This window comes from Diorhabda sublineata, chromosome 4 (assembly GCF_026230105.1).
Source record: "Diorhabda sublineata isolate icDioSubl1.1 chromosome 4, icDioSubl1.1, whole genome shotgun sequence".
Taxonomy (NCBI): domain Eukaryota; kingdom Metazoa; phylum Arthropoda; class Insecta; order Coleoptera; family Chrysomelidae; genus Diorhabda; species Diorhabda sublineata.
Window position 1 is genome coordinate 3,489,913 of NC_079477.1, and position 20,100 is coordinate 3,510,012.

Sequence of the window (20,100 nt, forward strand, 5' to 3'; positions counted from 1 at the left end):
TAATGTTTCTAATATTATAGAAACAATATTTATTATTATATTACATCACGCGATTCTTTCAGAATCATACACATAAAAAATTGTTTCCTAACAAACATTGAATACAGCACAGTGATTTATCTACATGTTGAAATTTATTTAAAAAGCGTTTATCTACAAGAGATTTTAGAGACCAGTTTGTGTACATATTAAAGGTTCGATATTTGATTTAAAATCATAAAATTAGTCGAGTTATGGTATATGATATATATTTTTGTATGTATTGTGTTAAAAACGATTTATTTTTCCCAAAATAAAATAATATGTTCACAAACTGACCGTTAAAGACTTATTTAATTATAAGCTTACGATGTCACAACTGGGAAGAGAAATCCACAACCCTCGTATGAACCACAGAACATATATTTTGAAATTAATTTCAATAAAATTATTATAAAAACGTTTGTACTGTGGTGCATACATTACAAAGTAAACTGAATAACAAATTAATTAATTAAAAGTCGACTATTGGATAAAAGTTGGTCACTTTCAAGGATAACAACCTAATATTAGTTGTTTTAAAAATAGATTCCAATTTCGAAAACAAATTTGGTGAGTACAATGGCTCATCACTTATAAGAATATAATTTTTTTTGCAAGTACCGAGTAATTTGAAAATGCAAACGTTTAAAGTGACCAATATTCAAACATATGATAGAGTAATGAAGATAAATCAAAATTCAATAAGAACATAATTTTGGAAAGTATACAAGTTTTGCAAAAAATAATGAAAACAAATTTTAATAATATGTTTGGAGAAATAGGATGTAATATTAGGACTGAGGTAAACGACAAAATATATATTTATTCTAGTTAAGTTGAAAACATTTTTTTGTTCAACATTTTGATTTTTCTTCACTACTCATATGTATACCACATATATAAATAAAAAAAACACAACTATAGAAGAATGAAGATGATTAGTCATCAGTCTTAAATAAATTACCTAAAAAACATATATACAAAATAAATTAGGATAAAAAGAAACAAAAAAAATGCTAAATAAAAAACGGCATATAACATGAACTTTCAATTTTACAATTAATAATCTTCAAATGTCCATAAGCTTTTTTTGTATATTATTTACAATAACTCTTTAGGCAGTTCTGAATACTTCTCCTACATGAACAAAACGACAAGTCTAATACAATCAAATATTTTTCTTTTACCACCACTGCATCACCACCATCGATTCAATGTACTGGACGAGCCAATAAAGCCTTAAAGGATATTATGAATAAAATGATCCTTTAAGAAGGTTCTTTTAAAAAGTTTGACTCAATATTTCCATTATTTGGATTTATATTAATTTTTAAAGGATAACAATGATAGAATTCATATTTTCAAACTTTGAACCCCCATATCTCGGTTACAACAATATTTAAACCATTCTCAATTTTTTTATAAATAAAATGAAAGTTTAATCCATTAATATTAATTGGCTCACTTACAAAATAGCTATAGAAAGAGCACTGAAATGCTTTAATAAGAGATAAGAACACTATTCAATGACAAAATGGATACGAAATGAACAGAAACAGTATCAAGTGATTTTTGGTACTTCAAAATGATCATCATAATGAGTTTTAATCAAATTAATTTGTAAAATAGTATTTCAATAAAAAAATTAAATAGAGGATATTTCTTATTAGGAAAAATTTTAAAGGAACAAAAATAACATACTACCCTTTTATTTTTAATCTAGCCTTCTATAATTTTGATGTTTCGATCCTGTATTAGTAGACATAATTGAATACTAAGTGAACATAGTCAACGGAAAGTGAATCTGATTTCTTATAACCAAACTAAAGGTTTTTCCAGGACTTAATTATTGGATTATTAATTTTTTCCTATTTTAATAAGAACACAAGAACTTATTCAATCAATTAGCCTCTTCATTGGCTCGCTCTGTAAGTTTTACAACGCTAATTAAAGCTTAACTATCATATTATAATGCAATATCAAATTTTCCTTATTATTATGTACAAAAATGGTGTGCAACTATTTCAAGAGAATCACGACATTTACATAAATTACAATTTTTACATTTAATGCACCTCAGGTTTTCTTTTTTTTTACGATATCAAATTTAAAATCTGTTAAAGGGAATCACAGGTTAAAGTTCTAACGGCTTTTATGAAATGTAAACAAATAAATTAATACAGCAAAAAAAATTATAGCATTTTATATTTAATTCAATGAAAATAGTAACGACGTAAATGGCAAAAAACTTATACAACGGGAGTCCCAAAATTAAACCAAAATTTGTGTTCGCCATTTTACTACAAATTCTTAGCAGCATTGGGTGCAATATGGGCTAAAGGCACTATTAGACAATAAATTTTTGAAAATTTGTTTGGATAAGCTCTAACTGGTACTACACTACACGATAATACAGGGTTTTATGTCAAAATTGAACGATTTGGTTTCGACAAGAAGGTGATACATGCCGTGCAGCCCTTGAAACGATTCAATTACTACATGAAAAATTGTTTGGTAGAGTACTATTTTGTTTTGTTAATATTCAGTTCAGAAATATTTCCCCAAATGAATCATTTTCAAAGGATTATTTGAACTTAATGTCATCTAACCCACTACCACCCTTGAATTACAGGGCGAAAATTAACACTGTATCAGCGAAATTTAGCCACAACTTGAATAAACAGTATTATTAGGGAAAATGTTGGTAGAATACCAGCAAAATATTATTTCAGAAATATGCAATAAAAAATAATAATCTAAAGACTAAAAAATATCTCTTCAATTTGTTTAATTTTGGGACATCCTTTATAGAATGGATTGAAACAATAAATATACTTTTAGGTCCTTTTACATGGTCATAATAGTTCTCAATTCAGTCTCAGTCGAACTAATGCTTTTAAAAGATATCCCCGTTTAGGTTCAATTCAATGCTGTTGTCAATTTGTGTGCAGTGTTTGGTTTGTGCCCCATGTACTAATCAAATAGTTATTAGTATTGCACATACCACTTATATAATAATCTCGCAACATTACATAATATCAAGACTGGCTCATTACAGTAGCTTGAGCTTTAAAGCTGAAGAAACCGATAAAAAAAGAAGACGATGAACTAAAGCTTAGTAATTCGACATTTGCGTTCCTGACGCGACAGGAATTTTTAGAACTGAACTAGGTCAATTGCCTTAGAACGTACTCTGGATGCATATCAACAAGTCAAACAATAAGAACAAGTTCGGGATGTGTTCCAAATAAGTCAAATGCTTAAACAAGTGATCTGGATGTGCACCAACAAGTCAAATATTAGAAAACACGTTCTGTATGTGTTCCAAATAAGTCAATTGCTTGTGAACGTGACCTAAATATACACCAACAAGTCAAATAATAAGTACAAGTTCTGATTGGGTTCCAAATAAGTCAATTGCTTAAAAAAGTGATCTGGATGTGCACCAACAAGCCACATTCAAAAACACGCACTGCATGTGTACTTATCCCGTCAGTTCTCCGTCTCAGTTTGGTTTCCATTCAGTATTTTTCACAGTTTAACTGATACTGAACTGATATGTAAAATGATATTTTAATATACAATACAAAAAGTAGAACTAGATTATTCGATATTGAAAAAGGTGGTCAATACCCGAATTCTTAGTTTAAATATTGAAATCAATGTTTACATTTCAGGAAGCAACAGTGGTACCTTCGACATTTCGACATTTAAGGTCATAACTACATTGTTGGGATAATGAAAAATTGGTGTATACAGGTATGTCTTGATTGAACAAAAAAGAATCTAAAATATACTTAAATTATTTTCACAAATGTTGATAACTTCAAGTGAATCGTTTATTTTTGAAAGGGTGTGTATCATATTCTGACAATACTCAATTAATATATTTGAACAAGCCCTATTGGGTTGAACAGAAAGGAAGTGGGGTTTGGCGTCCCAAATAAGTTGGTGTTTATGGTTGGAATGACAATGAGGAACGCCTCTGGCAGAGTGAAGGTATCGTAGTCTCTAAGCACAGTTTTTACACGCGTCGGGGAGACTCACTAGCGACAACAGTATTCAATTTCTCATTGAAAGGTATCACAATGAGTATCCAAACGAACCAGAGAGGAATTATTTGCAATAGGCTTACACAGCACTTCGCTTATGTGGATGATCATGGCACGAACTACTTGGAGTTCGAGCAATCAGGTGAAGTAAGAGGACTCAAAATCAATGTACAGAAAACCATGTACATGAGAACCTTAAGGAGAATCCCGATCTCCCAAACCACGTTAAGTCCCTGTGTGCCACCAATTCAAATATCTTGGGGCCTTGATAACTGAACATAATGACGTGACAACGGATATTCTGTACAATTCAGAGAGCGTTCAAGTTTAGATTTTAGATTTTTAACCTTGTTTGCGAGAAAGGTGTGTGGAGGATCTAAAGGAATACTGAGCGGAGACAGATAGGGTTCATCCTGGGGCGTGTCTGAGGTGGCTGGGACACGTGGAGAGGATATCTGCGCAGAGCCTTGTATAGTTCTTGAGAGGATGGTGACTAAGTGGAAAACCTCGCCTTTTGCTGGTTGGCGGTTCTGATTCAGTTAGAGGTTCGACGTTGGAGGCACCTTGCTCAGGACAGAAAAAATTGGCAGTCGATTGTTGAGAAGGCCCTGGTTCTCAAAGGTTGAATTACTGTTTCTGCTTTTATAATTCGAGATTTCATCTCCTTAAAGAACGTTTAATGTTCCAGATGCAGTCTACAAAAAGTATAATCCCTTATATATATATATATATATATATATATATATATATATATATATAAAATTATATAACGTAGACATCCTGTATACAACTCAATTGTATATGTATATATGCATTAATCTACACACACATATAAAACCATTGCAAAAATATGTTCTGGGATCTATTGCTAGTCCCTTTTGATTATGCTATATGAGATCATAAAGTTAAAATTAAAAGTTCCTAAAAAATGTGGTCGCTAATATTTAAATTTTTGAAAATCTTCTGGAGGTTACACCTTCAGGTAAAATTGTTTTTAAAAGCTGATATATTGTTTAATTATTCATGTTTAAAATGTTTCGTTCGAGATGCTAAAGTTTTAGTAGTCGAAATGTACAATTGTTTGATCTATTGCATTATTCATATAGGGGCGAAAACAAAAAAGATGCTTTGACTCTCTACCTTATTGTTTTTTCTCGACAACTAAAATCACCGATTTTACAATTTTTCAACAATATAAATAAATTTTGGTCCCTAAAATATAATGTACACTTTCCTTCAAACTTTAGCATCTTCCACTTGAAACACTCGCGATTTTAATCACAATTATAATATTTGAAAACAATATTTTTTTTTGATCCACCATATATATATATATAAAAAAATTGAAAAGTCTTTAGAAGATGGCACAACGGAACACTATTTTAGAAAATTATTTTTTCTTTCGCCCCACAAATATATTGTTTAATTCAGCTTGCACATTTATAAATATAGAAAAAGCATTTGACAAAATTATAAATATTACAATATCTCAAATATGTCAAAAACTGTCACAAACTGAAATTGTTTTAATTTAATTTTGATCTTACTATTATTTTTTCCTGCCTATAGTGATATAAATAAATTTTTATAAAATAATATCTCGCCAACAAATTAATTTTGATCTTAGTATCAAGTGCCATCTTCTTTAATTTTGGTGCTTCGATATCTTTTACAACGTTTCGTATTTTAAGAGTCCTTCATCATCAGCCTTTACAATATTTTGTCGATGCTATCGAGGTTCCTCTTTCTTGTGTAGATCCGTAGGTGGAGTTATGCTGATCTTGTGACTGGTCGGAGGAGGTGGAGGACCAGGACCCGGTACTGTTCTTAAGTGCATCAGCGCGGGATCCTTAAAATGAAAAATTAATGCTCTCAATTATATTTTTAAGTAACCAAATATACTCTCCAGCAACATTTAGCTGACACTTTCCATAAACAACTCTTTTACTGTTATACTTTGTTATAGCACAATTTTTAAATAAAACAAATTTTTTGTTAAGCAAAACATGTAAATTTGCTAAATTTTAAGAAATGGTACTGTTGTAATATTAATGTGGGCCACAGTGACTTGTCATAGTTGAAAAAAGTCATCTTAATATCAGAGGTGTACAAAATATCTGGAGTACAAAAAGAAAAATATTTTTAAATTAAGTTTTTCAGATACAAGATAATTTCGAGAATAGTATATGACATATTAGACACAAATTAAGTATCTAGTGAATATTTCTTAAGATGAAAATACTTTTGTAAGAAAATGAGATTTTATTTTGATGAATTTAAGTTTATTTTTGAAAATTGTTATTGATGTTATTTACAAATATCGTTGAAATATGACAAAAGGGATATTATATTTTTAAGTAAAAGACTTGTTAAAAAATATTTCATAGCTCATTTTTCTTCGACGAGGCTTTAGAATTATACCTCTAGAAGAAAAGAATCATTCCACAAGGGCAGAACTCGGCAAGTAGGTATTATATTTCAAAAATATTTTTTTTATTGTAGGGTAAGTATTCAAGCTAATATTTTCATTATTAATGCTTCTAAATGTTCTTGATTTTAGGTCTCGTCTGTTTTTTTTTAAATAATTTTTGAAAGATTGATAAAAAATCAAGAACATCTAGTCTCTTGAGTTTCTTTTTATATCTCTCTTAGACTTTTGTTTTTCAGATCAATTAATTTTTCGTGTTTCAGTCAAGATAATTCTTTTGCATATCCCCTACTGTCTTTTGGTACCCATTCCATTTTAGGGAACGGATGTGATATTGAGGCTCAAATTGCATCATTTTCTGCAGACTCCAGCTGCAAAAACTTTTTGAAACGACTATTTAGGTTTTTTTCAATGACATTAAGGGACCTGTAGGTATTGGATTAATACTTACAGGTATCTTAATCTTCCCAGAATAATTCATTTCAAAGTTGATTGTTGGTATTGCCATATCAAAAAAGTATTCAGATTAATTACAGGACACTATCCTTGCATAATGCATCGAGTGCAGATTCTCTGAGAAGAAATTAGCTTGTTTTAGAATCCAAGCTTCGATTTTGCTGGAGAATATATATAATAAAATAAAAGTAGTCAACTTAGTGAAGTCATTTCTTGACGGCTTACCTTGGGTCTTAACTGGCTAGGATGATGAGGAGCACCGTATGCCCCGAAGAAACTCGCTCTTTCCCTTTCTTCTTGCGCTCTCATGGCATCCATGATTGGATTGTAAGTATATCTGTAAAAGGGATCTGCGGGCGGTACACCCCAATGTGTCGTAGGGGTGTGATATGGGTGAGGAGGTAAAGCGTGTGAAAGCATTCTAGAACGATCCAACACCGAAGCTGGAGGTCCTGGAGGTGGAGGTGGTAAAGAACCCGGATGCCTTAAGAACGGGTTGTACCTGTAATTGTTATTTCTTTTGAGACTTTTTATTTTATTTGTTTTCTAACTGAAATTTTAAAAAGATATTTAGAAAAAACTATTTGAAATAAATACCTAGGGTCAGATCTAGCCATTATATCCTCTTCTTTTATTCTGGGTTCTTCTTTTACTCTAATTTCTGATAAGTCGCCGTTTCTCAAAGGTGATCGGTCTCTTATTAACGGTGCTTGCATCTTAGCTGTTTCCGCCAACCGTTGTTCTTGCAAAAGTCTTTCCCTTTCTCTTTCCCTTTGCCTTTCCAATTCTCTTCTTTCCATTTCTCGTTTTTCTCTTTCTTTTCGTTCTCTTTCGCGTTGTTCTTGTTGCTATAAATAAATATTTAGTTAATCAAAAAACAAAACAACAATTTTGTTTCAAACTTACCTGTTGTTCTAATCTTCTCTGTTTTTCTTCACGTTCTCTTCTTTCTCGTTCTTCTCGTTCTCTTCTTAGTCTTTCCCTCTCCCTTTCTTCTCTTTCTCTAGCTTCTCGTTCTCTCTGTTCTAGAATCGGATCTGGTTTGATAGTCCAAGGTGCGGGCGGTCCTGGTCCTAAACCCGGCAATGTCGGCGGTAGAGGATTTACGGCCGGTGGGAAATTCGGAATCGTACGTTGCAATGAACGCCAAGGATCATGGTGAAGTGGTCCTAGTCCTAAATGACTTTCTCTTGCGAAAGGCGACATTGTAAATGGAGATGTAGAAGCCGGACCTAAAGGACCAGCACCATAACGCGTAAATGGCGACATAGTTGAACTACCGGTGAATGGTGATTTACCTACATCAAATAAAATAATTATAATAATATGTTCTTGCATATGAATATTCAACTTACCCATATGACCTGCTGGTGATGAAAACAACGAACTTGGATGGTGAGTTTGATCGAATCCAGGTGGTCGATGGCTTGATAACGACATTGGGAACGATGGTAGATCGTGAGGCGGTCTAGAATGCACACTAGGAGAGAAAAGGTGCGTCGGCGGCCGAAGAAGATCAGCAGATGATTTCGCAGCGGCTGTAGCTGATGCCAGACTGCCTTTTGCTTCGCCGCTTTTTTGTTGATGGTGATAGATTTCCCATGCCACTCGGACGTGCATTGCGTTCCATTTACCAGTTTTCTGAAGAAAAATATTAATATTTACAATTGCAGAAGACTTTATCAGTAGGCAACGAAGTTTGTTGAAGTAGATGACGAAGTACTTCCAGTTTCATTGGAATAAATAATATTCTGGATTATTTCTTCAACAAGATAAATAGAAGTGAAAATTTATTGATTGAAGTATAAAACATTTTATTATGAACGTAATCCCTTGTAGCAGCTTTCGTAGAAAAATCTTTGGGTCAACAATTCAAATAATTAAATTTGTTCTAATCATAGTTGAACAACTCACAACGTTTTACTAAATGATTAGAACTAATAAAATGTGTTAGATTATGAGAAATGAAATGGTTAGAATAATGACCGAAAGCAAGGATTGCCCACAAACACAATTATAACAATAATTAATTTGTACCGTTCGAGAAAAAATTTACATACCACAATTTTAGGCTTGGATGGATCTTGAGGGGTCATCGACTGTGGACAAAAAAAAAAGCGTTTGTTAGGGGGGCTAATAGCTTAGCGCATGCTTGTGAATGATATACAAATGAAATAATTTCATTATTTTGGTTACTATACATATTTTTGAAACATGTCAAATTTAAATTTTTACATTCTTAAACCTGAAAATTCGATCTTCAATTTCAATCCTGTTCGTATTACAAATACGAACCCCAATTTTTTACATCCTAACCTAACCTAAATCTTTGAAGACCGAACCATTTTTTCACGTCTGGGAACAGAAAATAATCCGAAAGGCCTGAATCTGGCGAATAGGATGCATGAGGTAGTAATTCACCAGGCTGGGGTCTTCATAGAGCCTGTACAGTTTGGTGTTATATGATTGTATTTTGTTAGGTTAGGTTATTGCAATAAACTTGGAAATGATAAAATTTTTGATAAAAAGAATATTTTCAAAGATAGGGATCATATTTTCAGTTAAAAAATGTTTTGACATATTTCAGGATTCCTCATAAATATGTACAGTAACTGAAATAAAGAATTTATTCCATTTTGCTTTCGCACACCGTATAAAGGTATGAATTGCATCCCACATGATACACGTATATATCATTTTTTACATATCTATTACCATAAAAATTAGTTAGCTATAAAACAATTTGATGAATGTATCTCAAATATTCATCTTTCTAAATAATTTCTAAATATTTTTGAAATGTTGACCATAAGCAATATGACCAAACAGAAATCTTGCTGTGAATGGGGTACGGATGGATTTGTATGGAAATAATGGATAGATGTGGTTAATATGAAGCAAATCGTATGATACTGTATCATTTTTAATAATGGACATATTATTATGAATTAAATATTTAATGTATTAAAACCTTTCCTTACATCAAACATTTTAATCAAGAAAATGTGTTATAACTAGGCCCGCAAATGACCTTTTTCTACTGCCTGGAACAGTCAGACGACTTATTTTATTTCAAATTTTCTCCTCAGTCCAAGGGACCGTTTTTAAATATGTTTTATATTTTGGTTAGACTGTCCTGGGTCATAGAAATCCGAATTTTTTGCATGATCAACTCCTTTGTAATACAGAAAACTTTACTTACTAGGACTGCCCTGGGCATTGGCCAAAGCTTTAGTTTCAACTTTCCCTCAGACGCACAAAAAACATCATTTTTTTTGGCACTTTTTATTTCAAATGAATTTTTCCTTTATTTTACTTGGATCCACACCCAATATATGGAGTGTAAAACCACCAAAAAGAGTTTTTGGGCCCAAGGGAGAGTTTATCAAGTTTGGTAGGGGCTCAACGCGTTAAACAGCTGCTTCAGATCAAGTCTATAACTTTAAATGATGAACTTTGAGAGAATAAAAATAATATATAGAATAAAAGAAAACCATTTTAGGTATTTATCATATATTCAAAGATTTTTATTTCAATATAATTCCAGTTAATAAATGCGACATTTCAACCGGATGCAAAGTTTTAATTGGGTATGTGAAAAAAATATAATTTACCTTTGGTTGGAACGTAGGCAGATGATTTGGTGGTACAAAAGGCGTTGGTCCTGTAGTTATTCCCGGATGCATCAAACTTGGAGTGTATCCCGGATAAGTTCCAGGTAAGCCGATATTTTGTCTGTAGAACGGCGAATCAACACTACCAAGCTTAGGAATGTCCTTAAACTAAAACAAATTCAATAAGATTATCAAATAATTTTTCTAGTTATGTTTTTAAATCGTCTTGATTCTAGGTCTAATCTGTTATAAAATTAGTTTTTTTTTTTTAAATAATTTTTGAAGATAGATAAAAATTTTGACGTTTTGACTACTTTCAGTCTTTATCAATATATGATATTGTCACTTTGCTTATTCATATTACTCAATAGATCGGTTACATCATGAATATCAAAATAAAAATAAAGTCAAAATGGAAATTTAGTTCATCATCTCAAAAATATGTAGTAGTAATCAATTAAATTATTTGTAGTTTTATTAGAATTAACAACATAGAGCTATAAATTTTTTATAGCTTTCTGTGAATCATTTTTAAACATTCTCTTTTTTGTATATCAGATTTTGTTCCAAAAATTTTTGAATCTACATAATTGAATTTATATATTTTTTTCATATTACGTAATTCGTTTATGCAGTTTTATTTTTTTTATCGTATTGATGACCTTTAAATCTATTTTCTAAATACTGAGATGTTTGTCCTACTTACACTACTTTCTCGTCGTCTTGCAAGGGGCTCCACCGGTGTTAAAGACTGCAAAAAAAATTTGTTAGAACATACCAAAAAGGTTTTTTACTAAACAAGACAATGTTTTCTCCTTATAAACAACTCTCAAATCATATTAGATAAACGTACATTATGAACCCTACTTATAGACGACTCTGTATATGAGTAAAAGAATTGTTTAGATATTGGTTAGGAAAAAATTATTGCTGTTTGTGGTAGCAAGCCAATATTGGTCTTCACAAGATCACAATGATTATAGTTTTAGATGGTTCCCCTTAAAAAAGCGTCCCTAGGTCTGACAATGAATACATAAGTATTCGAAAGGTCGGAAATATATTAGAATTAGTACACTTCGGTTTTAATTCTGCCACAATCTCACTACGATAAAGATTATACATATACAGTACTAGAAAATGTACTAGATGTTGACAGATGAAGATTTAATTGAAAATTGTCTACGACCTTTTGAAAAATTTAAAGCCGATACACTATACAGAGTATTGATTTTCTAATGAAATATTTTATTAATGTGAAAGTGACAGCGTTAAATTCTATTAGCAACCCTTAACAATGAATTAAATATGAGTAGTTTTGTAGGTATATACATATATAGAGGGGTAGTTCACTAATTGGTCTGTAATTAACCCATCTGTTATACAAGCTTGTGAATTGTGTTGTTAAACATGTAGATAGTTGAATGTGGTTAGAATATGTATACACAATTACCAGTAAGTAACAATATTGAATGGAGTTTGAAGTGTCTACATACAAATAAGTGAACAGAAACACATTGATATTATTTTTATATCGAATGGATTAATCTAATCATATAAAGTCGATTTTGTTAACAAAGTATTAAATATAAATGAAAAATTTCGATTGAAAATTTCGTTTATTTTCATATTATCGATATACATGTTGAGAATTTAATATACAGCATTGAAAAAGTGACATTGAAAAGTTGCGCTGTCTATTTAATTCAATTTTCCCATTAAATATTAATACTGAAATATATTTAACATTTTACTGCAATTATTCGAACTTGAGACTTACTTTAATTGACTACTCGATAATATTTATACAGGTTCATAAATAATTCATCAGTTTTTATCACAAAAAACTATTATGAACACACAAGGTTATTAAAATTGAACATGTTTTCAATTTTTTTATTAGTAATTTTTATAATAAAAGTTATTAAAATAACTAGTTTTTAGAATTCGCTTACCAATTGAGACGGGTATAAACTGGAAGCGGCCGGGGGCGGTAATAACGATGTCGTATGTTGATGCACATGCGTGTGATGATGTTGATGTTGATGCATTTCCGTTCTCAAATATGGCGGTGGTGCTACTCCTAAACTTCGATCTTGTGACGCCAAAAATCTACTATCTAGCTCCCTCCTCAACATGTCAGCTTGATCTAAAAATTAAAATAAAGAGTTAGAACGGCGAAAATAATTTACATTCATTTATTTATAAGTTGTACATTAACTTCTAATGGTGTAAAAGCCCCAACAGCAGACGTGGAATCCATCATCTCAAAATTTTATAATTTTTTTACCACTCACCCAGTATGAAATAAGAAGTTTTTAAAGAATTATGTGAAATGAAAGGGAGAGAAAGAGCATCTGTTCCCCCTCAAAGAGCCATTGGACCTAGACGTTGGTGATGGGATCCAGAAACCTCTTCGGAAAACCTCTTCTCCCCCGGGGGCTTTGAGCAAACCAGCAGGGCTTGGCGCAAACTCACTGGTGCGGAGAAAAAAATTAAAAAGGAAACCCTAATGTTGTCTCGACCTCCAACCTTCCTCTACTCAGCCAGAGGTGGAGGTAAAACCTGTTAACAGGCCAAGAACCCCATCGAACAATGTCATACAATTTCATGAACAGTAGGGCTCGTGCTGGCTACGCGAAATCTAGAGGTTTCCTGTTCTATCTAATAATTTAATATTACAATACTTACTTGTAGGATATTTATTGGTCTGGAACAAACTTTCGGCCGAAAATGGATTGGGATTTGCTGACGGCACTGCCATGGGGCTAGCCCTCGAAACGGGAGGCGGTAAAGGTGCTGCGAACATGGGAGTTGTCGGGAATGATGAGTGAAGAGGAGGTGTTGGTCTTGGAGGGGCAGGACTGTGTTGTGTTGGGGGTACTGCCGCAGTTACCGCCGTTGGAGCGATTGATTGCGTATTGGACGTCCATGGTTTGCTCAAATTACTTGGTGCTAGACTAGAAGACACTGTGGTGGTGGGAGGGGGACAGCTGAGTGTCGTCGTTGCGTTACTGGTACGACTAAGGCTACTGACATTACTGTAAATAAAACGTTAATATGTTTGTTAATAATTATTTTTATTTTTTGGTCTTACTTGTAAAATAATAGTTTTCAATTCTTGTTATCCGAATTAATTTCATTTTGAGAAATCTTTTATAAATAAAGATTTACTTGACAAAATTTATAACAATTTTATTCTCATATTTCGTGTCAATATTGTAAAGATATAAAAGTTTCTAGGTTATGTTTCGTTCGATGAAGGATTGGAACCTCCGATCTCCGTGTTGGAAATTAAGCACTTCGACAATCTTACCAACTACACCGTTATGAAGTTTCGACGAGATGTAGATAGGAATATAGTTTAAAAAATAAGCTTTTATAGTATATGAAACTGAAAAGTGAAAAATAAGGTTAAAACGATAATGAATATAAATACTAGTATTGTGTGGGGCGTTTTATTTTAGATTTCTCGTACACCGAACGTTCGACGCTTTTTTCACAAAAATACTTTTCGTTCATTATTGTTTCAAGATTATTTTAAAATTTATTTTCAACTTTTTAGTTTGTGGTAATTTAAAAGTGTGTTTTTTGGTTTTTTTTAAGTTATAGTTGTTTTTCATGTTTTTTAATCGATACATGTCGTCAAAGTGCTTAATTTCCAACACGGAGATCGCAGGTTCGAATCCCCTGTCGAACGAAATTTTTATTGAATAAGCTACTTTCTCTTAGTCCAAAGGAGAGTTGTAATTAAACACACTCATATGCGGGTGAAGCTAATATGAGAGGAATTTGAAACTGTGGACTAGTATATACGAGGGTTGGGGCATAAGTCATGGCAAGGAAGTTCCGCAGGCGAGGTGTGCATGTAGAACAATAGATGGCACCATGTTAGTTGGTAGTAATTTGGTCAGTTGGTGATTTGCGTTCAATATGTCAGTCAGTTCGCAAAGTGATGATTTGCTTACTCACTATTCACCATTCAAATTAATAGAGAGACATAATATTAGTTTGATTTGCTTTTTTTTGTGATTTTCAGAAAATGAAACACGAGAAGGAAAGGTTTTGATCACCTAGATAGGGGCAAAAGCTTTACGCAATTAATTATTAATAATTTTTATTAATGAAATATTAATTAAACCCAATATATTTAAATTTTTTTAGAATCCCATCAATGATGGCTATATAGCAATAGCTATAAATTACGTATATTATGGTTTCTCACTATAAATTATTATAATGATAGTATTAAAAACAATTAGAAATGTAGAAGCATGAAAAATTATACACATCTACCAATTAAATATTAATATATTCGATAATAAAGATACATTAGTGGGAATATTATGTTATTTCGAATGTAGATGCTGTTTGCATAAACTATAAGGTTTTTATTATGTTATAACAATATTTAATTAGAGATAAAAAATTTTCTGTGCATTAAATTTCCATAAATAATAATTATTTTCAACATTTTATTAGAAGGAATGGAATTTTTCAATTTACTACCGATGTTATCGTTTGATACAACATTGTATGGAACACATCATCCGATAAGTCATGTGACTAACTAAAATAAAAACAATTTTTTTTCCAAAAAATCGATTTTATTCATCACTTTAAGAGCAATACGATCATTCCAACGCTTCTCTAACTTGTCGATGCCTTGATTGCAGAAGGATTTGTCTCTTGTCCTAAAATAGGTTTCAATATCAGCAATTGCTTCTTCATTTCAGCTGAATTTGTTACCGGCGAGCATTTTTCTGAGATTAACGAATAGCCAGTAGTCACTGGGGGGCAGATCTGGACAATACGGTGGATCAGAAAACAATTCAAAGCGTAATTTTGTTGAAATAGTAGTCTTTTCTTTGATATATGAGGCCGTTTTTTCTTGATTTTTGCATTCAAACAATTCAACAGCTCGCTATTGATTGTCTCTCCCTTTTGGAGATAGTCGATGGAAAATATTCCATGCACATCCCCAAAATACTGGAGGCATAACTTGACCAGTTGACTGTTCTGCATTTGGACGTGGTTCACAGGTTGCAGTACACTCAGATGATGATCGTTTTGATTCCGGAATGAAGTGAAGGGGTAAACATGAACAAACACTGCTCTGAATCATCAACACGTTGTTGTTTTTGATCAACTGTGAGTAAACGAGTAAAAAGCTTTTTCATGGTCAAACGTTCATGGATAATTATAAACACAGTACCTTCTAATATCTTTACGGCCTCAGCTAACTCATACAATTTCAATTTGCGATTAGATATAACCAATTCGTGGAGTTTTTTATATTTTGTGGAGTAACTACCTCAATTGGTCCACCAGAACGTTCACCGTCATCGGTGTCTGTAGGACCACGTTTAAATTTCAAGATGTGGAATAGCTTTACCTGTCGATGCTTCCAGCAGAAGTAGTTTGATTAGTTTAAACGGGGCAAAATGATCATCGAGGACGATAGACAGGCAGTAGAGACTTGGAAGAGGCTCTCATCGACGAAAATATCAAACAAATTCCAAAATAATTTCGGATAGCCGTAAAGGGGAGCTGATTGAGATAGAAAAGGACGTGTTGGGACATATCGTGATTGAATATTTGGGAATGAGAAAGCTCTGTACAAAGTGGGTGCCAGGTGACCAAAAACAACTTTGTATGGATGATCCTGAGCAGTGTTTGGAGATGTTTAATGGATCATTTTACATCGGAGTTCAATGGACAGTCAGTCGAGTGAACCTATTATATTCATTAACTATTTTAAGAAGGAGAAAAATATAAACAGCAATTTTATTGAGTTGTGTTATTGGAACGTTTGAATGTCGAAATTGCGGAAAAACGGCCCCGCTTGAAGAAGAAGTGTCACAAATCAATGAAAACGATGGCGAAATTGTATGAGTGGGACTTCCTTATCTCCAGATATGAGCTCCAGCGACTCTTTCCTATACTCAGATCTCTAGAAGGTGCTGGATATAAATTATGTGACGACGAAGTGGAAATCGCCAAAACTGAACCGTATTTTGAAACCAAATTGTACTATTTCTGTAACCTACGAACGTTTCAATCCACTTGCTATAATTTTTATCAAAAATATTTGTTAGTAAAGGCCCATTTTTTATTTTTTGTATAGATGAATTTTTTCCGAAGGGTAAAAAGTAAAAATGACACAAAAAAACATTATAACAAAAATAATAGATTGATTCCGGTACTTACCTGTAGCTTTCCCTCTCCCTATTCTCTTTGATGGGACTAGGCCCCCTTTGCTGCATCGGCGGCAACATTTTCTCCCTCTCTATGTGTTGCTGCGGCACGGTTGGTTTGGTCACCGCTACTTGAGGTGGCACTACAGCAACTTGAGGCATTATCACCTGTGGAGGTCCCGAAGGAACAGTCGCCGCGCTCATTATAGTCGGCGCCACTGCTGTTGCCGTCATAGGCGTAGGGGTCGACATATACGGAGAAGCGGTATGCGGTGGTGGTGCTGACGTTGCTGTCGTTGCGTAAGGTGTATACAACGGAGTTGGCTGAAATAAAAACAAAATTAATCGCGAATTGAATGATGACTCGAGTATATAATATCATTTACCTGATGCTGATAGGAGGCGGGATGATGGTACTGACTTGGGGACGGCGCTACGGCGGCATTGGCCGATGTAGCGACGGCAGGACTTTCCGTTCTCATGCCGAGTCCACCCGGAATTATACTCGACGGATCGAGTGCGGGAGGATGATGAGCTACGGGCGCGGCAGCCGGTTGAGGCATAGTTACAGCCGTCGGGACGCTCGGCATCGTTACCGGAAGCGGTTGAGGTACGACACTGGCTATAGACGTGACTGGTGGTGGCGGTAAAAGTTCTGCAAGTGAAAAAAAATGAGATTGAAAAGAAATGTCTTTAATGATATCAAATAATACAACTTGTCGACATCAGTATGACCTCTTGTATAAACTGGCAATAAGGTTTGGCGCCAAATTATCCAGAAAGTGGCAAATGCGTTTATTTGATATGCCGATATCTCTAACCTTAATCCGATGGTCGCCCAGTATAATTTGGAGAACTTTTCCAACGCTGGTTGTCGCAGTTTTTGGGCATCCCAAAACCTCATCGCCAATTTAGCTGAAATAGCCCAGTTTGAATGCGGTTTATCAAAACTTTACAATTTGAGCCTTCAAACACGGTATCTAAAACCTTTATTATTTGTGTAGGCGTATTGTCGATAGCTAATCTTCAGATTGATGTCGACAACTTTTCAGATAGCCCTCATATTACGGTATCTACAGAAAAATTCGGGTTTTTTGGGCATAGTGAAGCGGAAACTTCAGTATGTCTTTTATAAATGTATTTTGTCTATATCCCAGGTTCTTAGGAGGTCCAGAAAGATGAAATAGGAACCAAAATCTTGACAAATTGACGGTTAAAATGATACTAAATATCATACAATAAGAACCACTGGGTGTATCACAATAATAAAACATTCATATGACTTGTTAGTGTCTTTACCACCATGAATCTCTACGATTTTTTGGCTTTCTGCGATTGAGAGGAATTTACCGAAGTTTAATTTTATTTTAAAGCGTCCACTGCACTACTCGCTTCGACGTTTCGACGTTTCGACGTAGTTAACTGAAGATCGAAGCGCATGTTCACACACTCGTGCATCCTAGCGGAGAACTTCTTCTCCAAGTCTGCACAGTTTGCAATTAGGACGTTCAATGTGCAACGTATTCATCACACAAAGCAATTTTACAAAAAAAGATGAGAAAACAGAACCAGGAAAATTGAAATGTTCGAGTCCCTTGAGTTCCTAATAAGAATATTGAAGTCTCATTATATAAATTACACACCCTGTATTTATGTGGCCAAAGAAATTACAGTATTTCAATTTTATCGAGATTGACGATAGTTGTACCTACTTCTATTTATGTCGTCGCCGTAAATTTCGATCTATAAATGGTAATAAATACAAGTATTAACTCTTTTCATTGAATTACGTGGTTTACAATAAAACGACAAGTTTACATTCTTTCTTTTATCATAACATTTCATCACGGCATATTATGTTACCGTATTTAGTTATGATCCAACAAACACCTGTTCGTTTCATATAAAACTTAATGTAAAAGTCTAATTTGATTGGAGCTATTGAGATTGATGCAAGGAAAACGGTCAATTAAGAAAAGTATCGTAAATGGAAATGACATTGTTTTATACGAATTTCTCTAAAGAATTTTAATCATAAAAGTGAAAAATGTAGAACAAGAAATTTAATAAAAAAGCAAAAATAGTCTCTGCATTTGCTACATATTAATAAAAAATCTACAAATATATTAACAGAAAAAGCAAAATCAAAATAAATGATTATTCACTTCAGAAATAATTTCGAAATTGTATTCTGTCGTTCTTCAATGGAGAAAACAACTACTTTCCTGGCTAATGCCTCGACGAATATTGAATTACATCTTCTCTGAAGAGCGTGATGTCAATCGATGTTTCGATATCAATATCCCAAACGGCTCGCAATTACAATGAGTTAGTTTCGACGTTATTACGTCTTATCAAAGTGGTTTAACAACTCCTAACCTAACCTAACCTAACCTGAACTGAAGACAACGTCAAAGAGCGTCGCTTGGTTCATGTAGTTAAGATTCCCCAGCGAACGCTATCCTCACTTCCAACTACGAACCACTGGTCAGGTAGAAATCTAGCTTAGTCGCCGATAAAATAGAAGATTCAAATCAAAATAAATGATTCCTATTATTCACCTCTAGAAATAACTCCTTACCTTGTATAGTCGGTTTTATGGCGGCCGCAGGCGTTGGAGAAGGCGTTACGACGCTGGCCGCCGACGAAACCGACGCCGATGGAATAGCTTGCGGTGGATGTTGAGGCGGTTGTTGGGCGGGGGCTGGCGACGGTACCGGAATATTTGGAGGTGTCGGCGCCGGTACCGGTGAACTGCTTGTGCCATGGTTCAGACTGGGCAAACTGGGTGGCAGAGCGCCCGGAAATTCGTGTTTCCTCGACGCAGGTGTCGACGCAAATATCACCGAACTGGCGTCAGAACCCTGAAACAATATAAATTGATGTTAGGAAGTTGTTTTCCGGAGTAATTCTTAATGGAAAAGTGAAATTGCCATTATTAACGCAACACGAGTCATTGCATTCATTTCTTCGTACCACTACTCGGACTACCTTTTCGTTTACCTGAAATATCCGCGTCCCGAGTTGGCGCATCCTTATTTCAACGTATTAAAAATAGTACAAACGACCAACTGACCTAATGACCCGAGCGTTTTCGTCTGATTAAAACCTTATTGTTTCAAAAAACAAAAACGGGTATAGTTATGAAATGAGTTCAAACGGAATTCTTAATTAGATTCAGTTTCGATTTCGTTCAGTCTTAGATTAACCATTGTTGCATATCATAATCACGATTAATTAATAATTAGACGATCTCAATGATGACTGTCATTACTTTCGAGTTGATATAGGTAATTTAAATTTTCGAATGACGTTTCTAAAAACAAAAACATGCA

At 33.6% G+C, this 20,100-nt stretch overlaps 1 protein-coding gene across 5 annotated transcripts in view; it reads right to left on the bottom strand.

The window, feature by feature from the left end:
- Window positions 1-20,100, bottom strand: part of LOC130443293 (autism susceptibility gene 2 protein-like) — a 242,825-nt gene continuing 222,725 nt past the window's right edge. Inside the window, exons 6-18 of one of the 5 annotated variants that reach the window (XM_056777856.1) lie at window positions 19,347-19,629; window positions 17,152-17,420; window positions 16,779-17,089; window positions 13,260-13,609; window positions 12,524-12,717; window positions 11,278-11,322; window positions 10,572-10,739; window positions 9,018-9,056; window positions 8,313-8,598; window positions 7,864-8,255; window positions 7,555-7,805; window positions 7,183-7,474; window positions 1-5,899 (exon numbers count right to left, since the gene is read on the bottom strand). In XM_056777856.1, coding sequence (XP_056633834.1) covers window positions 5,777-5,899; window positions 7,183-7,474; window positions 7,555-7,805; window positions 7,864-8,255; window positions 8,313-8,598; window positions 9,018-9,056; window positions 10,572-10,739; window positions 11,278-11,322; window positions 12,524-12,717; window positions 13,260-13,609; window positions 16,779-17,089; window positions 17,152-17,420; window positions 19,347-19,629 — 3,003 coding nt within the window. In that variant the 3' untranslated portion in view covers window positions 1-5,776. Of the gene's footprint in view, window positions 5,923-7,182; window positions 7,475-7,554; window positions 7,806-7,863; window positions 8,256-8,312; window positions 8,599-9,017; window positions 9,057-10,571; window positions 10,740-11,277; window positions 11,323-12,523; window positions 12,718-13,259; window positions 13,610-16,778; window positions 17,090-17,151; window positions 17,421-19,346; window positions 19,630-20,100 lie in introns of all 5 variants that reach the window. The other 4 variants (XM_056777857.1, XM_056777859.1, XM_056777860.1 and 1 more) reach the window with 4 other exon arrangements.